Below are 13,829 nucleotides of genomic sequence, written 5' to 3' on the forward strand. Positions count from 1 at the left end.
TTTAGTAATAAGGGTCCAATTATGTCCCAACAAGAAAGGTACATTTCTGGTGGGATACCGTCTCTTCCAGGAGCCTTACCACTTTGCATTTCGGATATGGCCTTCTTGAGTTTCTCTAGTGTGATCGGTGTTTCTAACTGTTTAGCGTCATCCTCTGAAAGTTTAGGGAGAATAATTTGATTAAGATATGTGTCCATTTTGTTTTGATCGAAGGTCGTTTCTGATTTATATAAGTCGGACTCAGTAGAATTCTTTGAATGTATAGTTTATTTTTTCAGGGTCTGTTTCAAGTACTTGTTGTGCTCTAATGGTAGTTATATCTGCAAATTTTGCATTAATTCTTAATCGCATGGCTAATAGGTGACTAGGTTTAGAACCTTGGGAGTACTGCTGTTGTCTTGTGCTGCGTATTTGTATTTCCGATTGTTGTCTGTATATGGCATTGATCTCTTTTTTTAGTACATTAACTTGATTTTCTAGTCGAGTTGAGTTGTTGTATTTTAAAGAATTAAATAACGTTGAGTAAAGCGTTTCCAGTTCAGACAGTTTTGTGCATTGATTCTTGCGCATTTTGGAGGAAAAGCTATCAGTGAAATCCTTGATCATTCCCTTTACCGACATCCATATTATTCTGGGGTCTTGCACCGAGTTTGCATTCCCCTGTAGGAATACTATAAGAGCTTCTTTGAGTTGTGTAATGAATTCCTTGTTATTAAGCAGCATCGATTTAAATCGCCATCTTGGGGCTCGGGAAGATAGTATACCAAATGTTCCTTTTAGGAGTAAATAACAGTGATCTGATTGGGTATCATTTCCACTTCATATTTATCAAATAGTCTCGGGATGCAAAGACATAATCTATTCTGGATAATGTGTTATGTCTCGCAGATCGACAGGAGTACTTTTGGGTCGTGGGATTAAGTGATCGCCATAAGTCATTTACACCTGTAATCTTCGACCAATCCTTTAATGCTTTAGATGAATTCTTTTGTTCGCTGGAAAAGGCGAGGTAAGATTTGTCCATCCTTGGATTCCAAATGGCATTAAAATCTGCACCTATTATAAATGAGTAATCGGGAAGGTCTAACATTGCATTGGTTAGTGTAGAGAAGAAACCCTCTTCGTACAAATTTGGGGCATATACCGCTGCCAACGCTATTTTCCTGTTATTGTGTACAATCATAGCTATAGTTATACGACCATCTGCATCAGACCATACTCCTTTTAATTCAATATTTAACTTACGTCTAACGACTATGGCTACACCTCGAGTTCTCGTACCAAAAGAAGAGTGACTAATATTATGATATGTGTTGTCCGCTAACGTATCTATGTCTTTCTCTAAAATGTGCGTTTCGCTTAGTAGAGCCACGTCCACATGTTCTTTTTTCATCAGTGTGAGCAAGCTTTTGCGTTTGTGTTGTTTATTTATCCCACCAGTGTTCCATATCATTATATTCAAACTAGCCATAATCTATACATGTTGTTGTATAGTTTTTGGTAATGCTTCTGGAGTGCGAAGCTACAATAGATGTACATCCAATTATTGAGGTCCCGTTGAGAGCCGAGCTTAAAAACATATATATATACAAATAAAAATCCCCTTTTTCCCCCTCTCCCAGATAGTCGTACAGGCCTGTGTTCCATAGACACATCCTCCGCGTATGACTCCCTCCCTTAGGCCACCGGATTGCCCAAACTGAGCTTTGTAATCCTAATCTTCCTATGCTAATTGCCATAGGATCTAACACTTTCATTCTAAATCAATAGAATGTCGCTTTTGGTCTTGCGCCTTCCCTTAATGTACTAAAATATTATGAAAAATGAAAAATAGAATACCTTCATTGATATATTCATTTGAACCTTCTACTAACTTATGTAGGAAACATCAGAAAAAGGAAAAGATTGGAGACAAACACTAACACCTTAAAATGAAGAAAAATAGAAAAGAACAATGTAAGATAAAAAAAAAAGAAAAAAGGGAGTGAGAGCTAAAATAAAACTCAACGTGGAGAAACCACTAAAATAAAATTGAATACAGAGATAAAAGAGAAAAACAGAGACTTTTAGAGCTACATTGTGCCAATCTCTAAATCAGTGGAGTGATTATTTAAAATATTAGAATAACCTTGTTGTGCTCATACATTTAGATGTGGCTGATTTTTTTTAAAGCCTTATTAAGGCCTGATTAAACTTCAGTCAATTGATCATAGCTTATACACACCGGATGTTAATGTTAAAGTTGCAGGCCTTCGTTGTAATGGTGCATTATATTCTAGAAGGTTGTAGAATACCCTGGTATATACGAACAGACTGCTGTTGTGTTCCAGAATGATCTTCCTACCCAGGGTTCATGACTACTAGTATTTTCGGGATATTCCTTTGTGTCCCAGAGCAGTCGAGCGATGAGCCCAGAATATTCCAGATTGTTCACAGTGTCAATGATAGATTATTGTCTCCACGTAGACCAGAAGTCTGTAAATATAATGCATTACGAACCATATTATACACCTTGTGCATAAAAAGATCCCAGTTATTTGATGGGGATCGAGTCGATGCATTTCCGGTTTGTATAATAATAATACACGCCCAAATCATGTCGATTATTGAGTTATGGCAGCGATCCATATCCACGGTGTGTGGCTAGAGTCCCGCAACGATATGCGAGTGGCCGGACTCATTTAGGAGACATACCGAGATCCAACCGGCCATTTCCGGTTTGGCAACTCGCCGATCATCCACCAGGGGGCAGTATTGAAGCGTTGCAGAGTTGTGCCGGCTCACACAGCATCAGACCAGGCTCCGTGAGGGAAATATGAATAACATGGCGAAAATATGAAATATGATCTCAATAACGTCGTACGCCGTGAATTGGCAGAATTCGCATGAACTTGAAACCCGTCGTATGTCATTTATGGCGCAGGATGTGTTAATTATAGGCATGTAAAGTAAAAAAGGCTACAAAACTGGGACACTTTTCTTTACACAGTTCAGTGACATGTCTTGTTTATTTTGGCTATAAGATGATGTGATGTCTTTAGAAAGCTAAGAAAATCCGTGTTTCAATAGTATATGAAACTCAAAATGCCCTTTGTTATTAATGTGACTGAAAATGAGTCAAATGTTTCACATTTTGTTTATCATTTTGGAAATTAATTCTATTTGAATAAATGATATTTTTGAAAGCTAACCTCACCTTTTAATTGCCAAATAATAACATACACTCTTACCAGGGGTCAAAACACTGCTTTTTATATAGAAATAAAATGTATATTATGCATAATTGAGTTTGGAATTTTGGCCCGGCCCTCCAAAATATTTTCAGTTGCTCATTTGGCCCCCTGGGAAAAATAATTGCCCACCCCTGCTCTAGGGCAATTAACACCTGGTAGCTTTCCAGTCTGAGGCCTTTGTCTTGTGACCCTGCAAACTGCAAACCTCCAACACAACCTACCCAGAGGATAAAGGAAAATAGTCATGATAGTAATAAAAAAATTAGTGTGGCAATGAAAACCTGACTTGTGTACTGTAAAACCCAATACAAATATTGTGTAAAGAAAAAAACTTGATGATAAACAAGAGAACAGAGCATCTCATGAACTTATGTCGTGGACTTTATTGATGCACTGAAACCGGTAGAGTTGAGCTGTTGGTAATTGTTCGTTTTACCTAGGATAGCAAGCATCTCAAAATAGTCAAGATATTAATCAAGTTTCAAGATTTCTGAGGAATCACAAGTCGGCTTAGACCATGCCAAGTCACATATACATTCCTGAAAAGCTGAGTTATAGGGCGCTACGTGTATTCTACCATTGGCGTTTCTTGCCTGGACACGCTGCTATTTCCAAATCAAATGTATATAATAGGTATTATGTTTCATCATGGGCGTTTTTTTATGCTTTGATGGCCAGTCACGGCATTCGTGTTGAACACTACACACGCTGATCAGCTGGATCGATGAAAACATCGTTGGATCAAGCTGAAATTGATGTCAGATAGTCCTTACCTTTGATCGGGGTTATTCCAAAAAAGAATATTCCAATTGTCTGATCGCAATTTCCAGTATTGGTGTCCATCTGGTCCCGGACATAATTTACACTGACGCTTTTATCCAAAGCGACTTATAAGTTCTGTACGACAAGTCATCAGGAAGGGCACAACTCTAACAATGTTCATCAAAGTGTTGAGTGCTACAGTGTAGGTTAGTTTATTAGGACATGACAGTAAGGTTAGTTAGGGTTAGACCTTTTTTTCTTTATATTTTTTTAGATACATTTAGATATATCTTATGGATCGAGTGTTTAGAAGTGGTCGGATGAAGCGATTTACTCGGCTCCGTCTAAATTTAGCGCCTGGAGGGATTTAAGTGTAACACAGGGTGAGATATAAGGTTTCAAAGGGTGGGTGACACTGCCACCTAGCAGGATGCGGCCGATCTCAAAATACTTTCCTATGGCAACACCGAGGTCAGTGGATGAATAATGAATACAAATATAAAAAAAAAAAAACGAGATATCTCTGGTCTGGCGCCCAACGCATGGCGGGTTAACCCGGGATATCTTGGGTCTGGCGCCGAATGTGTTACGAGAAAAATCAACCCATTCTTAACGTCCAAATCTGTTCTTACCCAGGTGTGTTGAATGATGAATCCCACTCATTCTTAAACTCAAATGCGTGTGGTCGCTCAATTCATTTGCATACAGACATGCCCCGCCAGCTCCTTATAAGGCGAATGAGGCGTGTGCAAAACCGCAGAGGTTCAGCATCTGATCCATTCAACAGGAAGCGATTTGCGACTGATCTCAAAATGAGATTAGATTCAAATGTATTGTTATTGTACAGCACAAGTACAATACACCATCCAACCAGAGTGGATAAATAAATGCTCCATGAATAAATAAATAAATAAATAAATAAATAAATAAATAAATAAATAAATAAACGGCTTAGCGAGGCAGTCTCAGCGCATGCCGAGCGCACACACACACATACTGTAAGATGCTTTGCTGGAACGATTAATTTTGCACGTATATACCGGTACTATACGTGCAAAATTAATCGTTCCAGCAAAGTAGGCTTTGTCGATACTGAACAATACGCAGTAGGTTGAGAAATACCGGACCTGTCATCTCTCTCTGAAAGGACCCTGTGGCTAAAACCCTGAGTGCACTCAGAACTTGTAGGTGTGGAGGCACTGGATTTGACCAGCGTGTGTTGTGTTAGATTGCATACATCTAAAAGGACCGCTCTTGGCAATCTGAAATGGTTAAACAGCCACTCATCTGGCAGTGTGCATAGGTTAAGTCCAGTGCATGCTCTAAGTCTCAGTCTCAGTCTCGGTCTCTCTCTCTCTCTCTTTCTCTCTCTCTCACTCTCGCTCTCGCTCTCGCTCTCGCTCAGTTTGAATATGGCCACCTGTGATGTCATCGTGGACGTTGAATCCTTGTGTTGTTAATTACAGCTCCATGTAATGATGTAGATGAAAATAATATCAACACCTTGTCTTTTTTTTTTTTTTTTATCCACTTTTTCTCCCATTTTTCTATATTTTCTCCCATCCCAATTTCGTATCATCCAATTCAACCCTCCCCTGTCACGAACGCTGTTTCTTGCCTCCCACAAGCCGGCTGCAATGTGGACTAAGTCATACATAGCACAAGTCCCCTCCGGTACTTGAGGTAACAGCAGTTGCATCTTTTCACCTGCGCAGCTCGATCTCTCAGTGGCGAGGAGTAACGCGTGGGAGGCTCACGCTGCCCCCGACACTTCCTGATTCTACTGCGCAGGCGCACCAACCGACCTGTAGGAGTCGCTTGTTCACAACGCCCGATCCCCACCCTTCAGTTTCCCTCCCCGTAATACGGCCAATGTGTATTACTGCGGACGACCAGCTAAACTGAAAACAATGTGGAGAGCTGGATTCGAACACGCGAATCCTAGCGTCTCCACACTGGTGGCGAGTGCCTTGCCCACTACACCACCTAGCCGCCACATCAACACCTTGTCTTATAGGGACTGTTACCATCATTCCATTGAGCTGTAATTAACATAAGGATTGGAGTAAATGTTTTTGCTCACTGCAGTCACTCATGTGAGAAATGCACTGTAGTAATCGTTAAGGGGTTCGAAAATCACATTTCTATTAAATTGATGGATACAATTGAAACCGGTTCTTGATACGCCAACCTTGTATCTCTTTCCTTCCCTCCAGCCACTGAAAGAGGTGGTGCCGCGGGTGGAGAAGGGCTACAAGATGGACGCTCCGGACGGCTGCCCCCCCGTGGTGTACGACCTGATGAAGCAGTGCTGGACCCTGGACTCCGTGGTGCGCCCCTCCTTTCGCATGCTGAGGGAGACCATGCAGCATATCAGAGCCAAGGAGCTGTACCTGTGAGGAGGACAGTGGAGGAGACGCAGCCTCCTGGCACAGCTGTGGAGGGAGGAGAGTGGGAGGAGGAGGCAGGGAGGGAGGCTTGGGGGCTATAACTGGAGTAGGCCTCAACTCACGTCTGCCTGCCCCACCCCCAGGACTACACCACCCCCACCCAAACCGCCCGTCTCACTCACACCTGCCCACCTGACTTGGTTTACCTGTGGGACTATTACCTGTGGGACTATTACCTGTGGGACTATTACCTGTGGGACTATCGAAACTGCCCCCAGCTTCAACTGCCCCCTATTTCCTTCCTCTTTATGCTTCCATTGAAGGGACAGATTTATCTCTGCTATGTGTTGTATAGCTTTCACCAGTCTGGGCTCTCCCCTCCCATTCCTCTCTCTACAGGGGCCACCCACCCACCTATAGATCTCCTCCCTCATTCTCTGCTGCTCACTCTCTGTCTCTCTATCTGTCTCTCTGTTGGTCCAGTTTCCCTTCTTCTCAAAGTATCCTGATTTCTCCCTCTCTATTCCCTTCTCCTCTCCTGAATTTGACAATAATTTTGGGGGTGGAGGCTGGCCTTTTCCTCCATGTTTGTCAGGTGCTCTACCCCCCAAAATCCTGATCTGTTTCAATGACCATTCCCTGGGTCTTTGTGTCGTCGTCGCCCCCCCCCCCCCCCCCACCCCATCCCAGTGTGTGCCCGTGTGTGGGGCCTTCGCTCTGTGCCAAAGTGCCTCCAGTCTTCAGAGCTCCAGACTACACCCTTCTCATCCTCCTCCCTCGCCTCCGGCACTCCTCCTCCAATCGGACTATTCAGTTTTTTGTTTTGTTTTTTACTCCACCCCCCCCCCCCTTTTTTTTTAAAGAAAAAAACAATTATTTTTTATTGTTTGTTCAGAGGAGGGGGTGTGTTTGGGTTTGTTTCTTTGTTTTAATAACGTCTCCCTTCTCAACGCCCCATCCACCCTCTCCCACACCCCCAGATCTCCGTCTTTGTCGGCCACATTGAGAATGTCAACTGGAGAGAGGAGGAGGCGCGGCCAGTAGTACACACATTACTGCCCCCCCCCCCCCACACACACACACACCACGTCCTCCTAACGTACCTAAGCCACAGTACATGACATGAGGTGGGGGGGGGGGGGGGGGGGGGGGTCACAAACATGGTAGATTCATGTGGGCTTGTTTTTTTTTTATATTGAAATATATTTAAAGGATTTAAAAAAAAGAAAAGTGGAACAAGAAAAAAGTTGACTGGGGGGAACAACGAAAACAAAAGGATGACTTTCAAAACCCAAGAGGAAAGAAACCAAACAAAAGGATGACTTTTCAGAAGCCAAGAGGAAAGAGACTTTTTCGCTCTATGATTAGAATGTTGACGTTACCCCCCGTGTGAAGGAACACTGGGGGGGGTGGGTGGTTGCATGCCATGTGAGAGGCCTTGGGTTTAATTGTCAGTGCTTTCAATGTTCAATTGTTTTATTATGCTACCATGATTCTAAAATAAACCATTCCATCTGAACAGTGTGGAACGAGCAGGTGCACAATGATGTCATGGGTGGTTGGGGGCGGGGTGGGGGGGGTGGGGGGGGGCAACAAAGAATCTTTATTTGGTGTTGGTATAGCTTTTCCAATAGGACACACTGGTTTTCAGGTAGGTATCTGTGAGATGGATATTTGAATACACTATGATATAGTACAGGTATACTGGATTAGAGATGGCTTGCTTTACTAACGGTGTTCATATTATTATTATTATTATTATTATTATTATTATTATTATTATTATTATTATTAATGGAATGCAAAATCAGCAGGGACACCGCATTCAGAAACTGGCAACAAGGAAAAGGCGCTCTAGGGATGCGTTCCAGGCCCGTCACCTCGCAGATGTTCAACTATAAATAAATGTGACATGACGTTCTGTGTTGGAAGTGTTATGAAGCTGACATAACACACCCATATCGCCAAGCTGAGGTGTCCGCAAAGTCTCCAAGGTGTGAGGCGGTGTGCGTGCACACGCTGCATCAGCTGATCCATTCTCAGTGGTCAAAATAGAGATCCTCTCCCCTGTGTGTGTGTGTGTGTTCTCTGAAGAGCCTCCACTCGCCTCCGGTGCTGTTCTGCAAGCTGCACGACAGTGAGTCACCTCTCAGAAGAAGCACAGCTCTCCTCCAGTTGAAGCTCCTCCCAGGGCTCTGTTGCTCGTGACCACGCCATGCATCTTTAGTTTGTTAAAGGCCACTGTGCCTCTATAACTCTGCTTTTTGTCCCTTTGTTTTTGTTTTAAAAGACTCAAAAGTGAGACAACTTGGCCCCCTCTTCCCTTCCATTGCACAGAGCCGACAACAGTTGTCCAGAGCACAGTTTTGAAGTTTCTCCTATATGAATCTGAATGGCACTGACAGGGCGCTAACAATGGTCTGGTTATGTAAGCCTGGCAGTTTGTGCTCATGGCCAGTGCTGTGGTCCTGTCAGGACTCATCACTGTGTGCCATCAGTCCAACTCCCAATGTGCCATCCTGTCTACCCCGCACGAGCCAGCCTGCTAGCACCCCTAACTATCTGGTGCAAATGCCTTTCTAAATTTGGGTCGTCTCCCCAGATCACCGGGGAATTGTAGTATTGTCCTCTGGCGGGGGTCGTCTCCGGATGTCACATCATTGCTGTAAGTCGCCACAGGGTGGCACTGTGTAATTTCAGCCTCTACAGGTGAACAAACAGTCAAGACGTTTGGACTGAGCAAGCACACAACTTGGAGCTGTGTAACTTAATGATGTTCCATACATGGTACCTACCACCACATCCAGTCAGTCCTCCACACTCACCTCTGAGGCATGGCTGTGATATCAGCCTGTCTGAGGGGTGCTGGATGATTCTGTCACTGCCGCTCACACTTCTGAGTATAGTCCTGACGAGCACACAGCTCTGTCCTCTCTTATCCGCCACATGGGGAGGGGGTGAGTTAATCAGCTTTTAATAAGTTATGGATCTCCACCGCCTGCTGACGACAGCCCAAGCATACTTGACGGCAACAAATTAGCTAAACCTGTGAATTAATCTGATTACGCCAACTGGCTTCGCAAGTAAATCCGGTAAAATGCTGATGGCTGCATCAGGGTGTTGTGGAGTGGGCAGCTACATTGTCCTCCCACAGGCTGCTTGGGAAGCTTGACCATGATGATGTCATCACCTCCTAATCAGTCTTGGTTCCATGCAGCTGGATGACTTGACAGCAGATTACTCGAAGTACCACAGCTCATTGGGAAGACACACTATTCAATACACCGTCACCCTCCACAGTACCTGGTGGTGGTTCGTTATAGATCCTTTAACTGTCTGTAAACAACGATGATGTTTTTGGGATGCGCGCAGGCGCAGCACGTGCAATTCTAGCAAAGTCTCCGTGGACATTCTGGTTGAAACCATGTGATGTCCCACGACCTGTGTGTTTGGTTACCATCGCCTTGTCACATGCTTTCATCCAGAATGTCCCTGTCGGCCATTCCCATGGAAAGACAGCGGAGCTGTGGTTTAAGGTTTCAATTTTGGACGCCATATCTCTATTTCCTACTCATCGATGATGTTGTTGATGGGTAGAGTCCTTTCTCTGCAAAAAAAATTATTTAAACATACTGAAATGCAAGTGCACCAATTGGTTTACCTTCAGTGGGTTTAAGGGCTTGTTGTACAGACTAACGAGTTGCCCCATTTACTTTACTTTATATTTATGGCAAACTAGTCAGAGTTGTGGGTATCCAGGATGAAGAGCAGCGTGGATCGTGCTGAGCAAGGACTCTACCGATCGACAACATCATGGGTAAGTAGGGCATAGACCTAGGGAGCCAAAACCTATGCACATACCCTTTAAAACAGGTTTCTGGGGTGGTGGAGGAGGGTGTGTTTACGGAGGAGAGGACATTGACTGCCCTGAGTTACTGCGACTGAAAAGGGGTTTGTTTATGTAGTTTCCAAGTGGGGTGTGTGTGGTTCTCCATTTTGCAGGCCACCCTGCTCACTGGAAGCAGCCATTGTCGTGGGCGGTGGAAGGGGATAGTATTGACATTGTTACGCCAGTGTGACTTTCTCAGCTGTGCACATGGTCCCACTCACAAGAGTCCCTTTCACACAGCCGCATCCACTCCCCCACCCCCACCCCTTCCTCTGTCTGGGCTCCAGCCTAAAAATAAACTTTATAGCTTCAGCTGATTAGATAGTATTCAGGGCCGTGGTTCATGCAGACAGGAGCATGAGCACCTCACACTCAGTTTACCTGCGTGGGACACCATCTCCATTTACATGTGAGACACCATCTCCATTTACATGTGAGACACCATCTCCGTTTTACTGCGTGGGACAGTGTTCCTTTGTGCTCTGCATTGTTGGCTTTTTACCACGTCATAGCAGTGGAGCCTGATGATGTACAGTATATGTTGGCTTTTATTGTCATGGCCTTTTTATATTTTTTTCATTTTACGTCCACATTTATCATTAGTGGCTACTTCTCAGTTGTTGACCTTATATATTTTTCTTAGGCAGCTGGATGTCTGGGCTACTTGCTTGCTTTATTATGTGTGATGGTAATCAATGTCTGTCTGGTTGGCTGAGTATGATTCTCAGCTGTGCCGGTCAGTTCAGAGAGAGGATCCACACCCTGTGACAGTGAGCAGGGGGGGGGGGGGGGCATCAGAGAGAGGATCCACACCCCGTGACAGTGAGCAGGCATGAAGGTGACATCACATTCTGAGAATAGTCTGGGCTGGAAATTACAATCGGTATACAACATAGGCTAGCAGTGTACTGTATAACATAAGAACAATGACTAGTGAAGGGAATCCCACACTGTCTTTCAGATAGATTCACATTAGACCACAAACCCCCATTTAGTAAGGTTTGATCCTAGGGACTGCCATCGAAGAAGCTCTTGCACTTTAAAGACAAACAACTTATCATGGCCGAGGTGAGGGCTAACCTGAAGAACACTTATCATGGCCGAGGTAAGGGCTGACCTGGAGAACACTTATCATGGCCGAGGCGAGGGCAGACCTGAAGAACACTTATCATGGCCGAGGCGAGGGCTGACCTGAAGAACACTTATCATGGCCGAGGCGAGGGCTGACCTGAAGAACACTTATCATGGCCGAGGCGAGGGCTGACCTGAAGAACACTTATCATGGCCGAGGTGAGGGCTGACCTGAAGAACACTTATCATGGCCGAGGTGAGGGCTGACCTGAAGAACACTTATCATGGCCGAGGTAAGGGCTAACCTGAAGAACACTTATCATGGCCGAGGTGAGGGCTGACCTGAAGAACACTTATCATGGCCGAGGTGAGGGCTGACCTGAAGAACACTTATCATGGCCGAGGTGAGGGCTAACCTGAAGAACACTTATCATGGCCGAGGTGAGGGCTGACCTGAAGAACACTTATCATGGCCGAGGTGAGGGCTGACCTGAAGAACACTTTGGTGTACATCAATGAAGACTTACCGACCAATTGTGCAAGAAGCGTGCTGAACTGTTTCTAGGGATGAAGGTGGCGAGATCTAGAAGGGACTATGCAGTTATTACTGAGGGATATAGTGTTTTTAGAAGGGATAGAAACGTATGGTTATTCTATAACCCTAGTTACATGATACTGGCTGAGCGTCTCGCTCTGCTACTGAGATAACCTCTTATCTCCTCGCACCTAGCGTACACGCGACACAAAAACAAATGCACCCACTTGCATGTGACCGCGCCACCCCCATGCGTCCCTATATGATGCCGGAAGTGGTCACGCCTCACCCTTCCCAGTTCGATTTCCATAAGCGGAAAACCTCCAAGGGACCTCAGGGCGCTAAGAGCGAGACGCTCCGCCAGTATCATGTAACTAGGGTAATAGAATAACCATACGTTACATTTCAACTGGCCTCGCGTCTCGCTCTGCTACTGAGATAAAGGGCAGAGCGGACGCGCGGCCCGACAAATGCACCCCCTGAGGGCCCGGAAGCCCCAGCCAGGGAGGAGGGGAGTACCGTCCACCCGCCCGTCCTAACGAAGGGGGGGGGGGGGGGGGGGCAGCAGTCAACTCCACCAAAGTGCGAAAAGGGGGAAACAGGCACCCCTGAACGCACAGGCGGGACCACGTGTGACACAGCACCCCGCGGTCCACACCCACACACCCCTGCTAGCCCACCTGATGGCGGGATGCAGGAGAGGTCCCGGACCTCAGGACCGCCTGGGAGACAGAACCCCCAGTCATGTCCATGAAGTAAAACCGGACAGGACACGACAGGTGAAGGCTCGCCTCCAACCCACTAGCGTGAGGAGGCGGATGAAACGCCTTAACCACAATATCCCTGGAGCGAAAAGAGCTCCGGATATTCTTTGGCACGAAGACTGGATTAGGCCTCAAGAGTCGCACTGCTATCAGCCCAAATAGACAGGCACTCAGGCCGCACCGAGAGAGCACACAGCTCACCCATGCGCTTAGCGGAGGTGATGGCCAAAAGGAACGCGGTCTTAAAGGACAGCCGATCCAATGGCGCCTGCTCAAGAGGCTCAAACGGGGCCTCCGACAACCGCCCAGGACCAGTTGGAGGTCCCAACTCGGAGACAGAGAACGTTCCACATGCTTGAGATGCCGAGCTCCAAGCAGGAAACGTTTCACGAGAGGGTGGCTGAACATCGTACCGCCCTCAAAACCCACGTGACGAGGATATAGCCGCGGCGTATACCCTCACTGTCGAGGCCGACAGCCTATTCAGGACAGACTGGAGGAAGGAAAGAACAGAGTCCAGGGGGCAGGGTATACGCTGCGGCGACCATGGAACAGGCCACGGCGGGGCTACCAAGAGCTGGATCAGGACCGGGAACCACACAGCCAATCCCGGACGGCCACGGATACATCGAGAAGGCATCCACCCCCAGACGGGGGTTGTCCTTCCGACTGACCGAGAACCACAAGGGGCACTGGTGGCACTGTCTGCTTGCAAACAGGTCCACCGTGGCCTCCCCGAATCGGTCACAGACCCGCCTGAATATGTCGGGACGTAGTCCCCACTCGTCGGGATGAGGACCGCCTGCGACATAACATCTGCACCCACATTCTCCCTGCCAGGGATGTGGAGAGCCCTCAGGATGCGCAGATTGAGAGACGCCCATAGCCAGAGCTCGACCGCCGCCCGGTGCAGACGGGGGGAGCGTACTCCTCCATGTCTGTTGATATACGACGCTGACATTGTGTTGTCCGTCCTGATCAAAACATGCTCAGCCACCACCAGGTGGCCGAGCCGCTTGAAGACCAGAAGGACCGCCTTCAATTCCAACACATTGATATGTAGCGCAGACCGGGCAGCATGGTCTTGCCAGCTGCCCCCTACTGCGTCGGCCCGACACATCCCCCCCCATCCCCTGAGGGAGGCGTCGGTGAAGGCTGTGATGTGTGATAGCCTGCTGCCCATGG

At 46.4% G+C, this 13,829-nt stretch overlaps 1 protein-coding gene across 2 annotated transcripts in view; it reads left to right on the forward strand.

The window, feature by feature from the left end:
• Positions 1-7,909, forward strand: part of cskl (c-src tyrosine kinase-like) — a 162,172-nt gene extending 154,263 nt beyond the window's left edge. For both annotated transcript variants that reach the window (XM_084337229.1, XM_084337230.1), the window contains exon 13: positions 6,212-7,909. In XM_084337229.1, the coding sequence (XP_084193355.1) occupies positions 6,212-6,394 (183 nt within the window). In that variant the 3' untranslated portion in view covers positions 6,395-7,909. The remainder of the gene's footprint in view (positions 1-6,211) is intronic.
• Positions 7,910-13,829: the final 5,920 nt, after the last annotated feature.

The sequence above is a fragment of the Notolepis coatsorum genome (assembly GCF_963971535.1).
Source record: "Notolepis coatsorum genome assembly, chromosome: 20".
NCBI lineage: Eukaryota > Metazoa > Chordata > Actinopteri > Aulopiformes > Paralepididae > Notolepis > Notolepis coatsorum.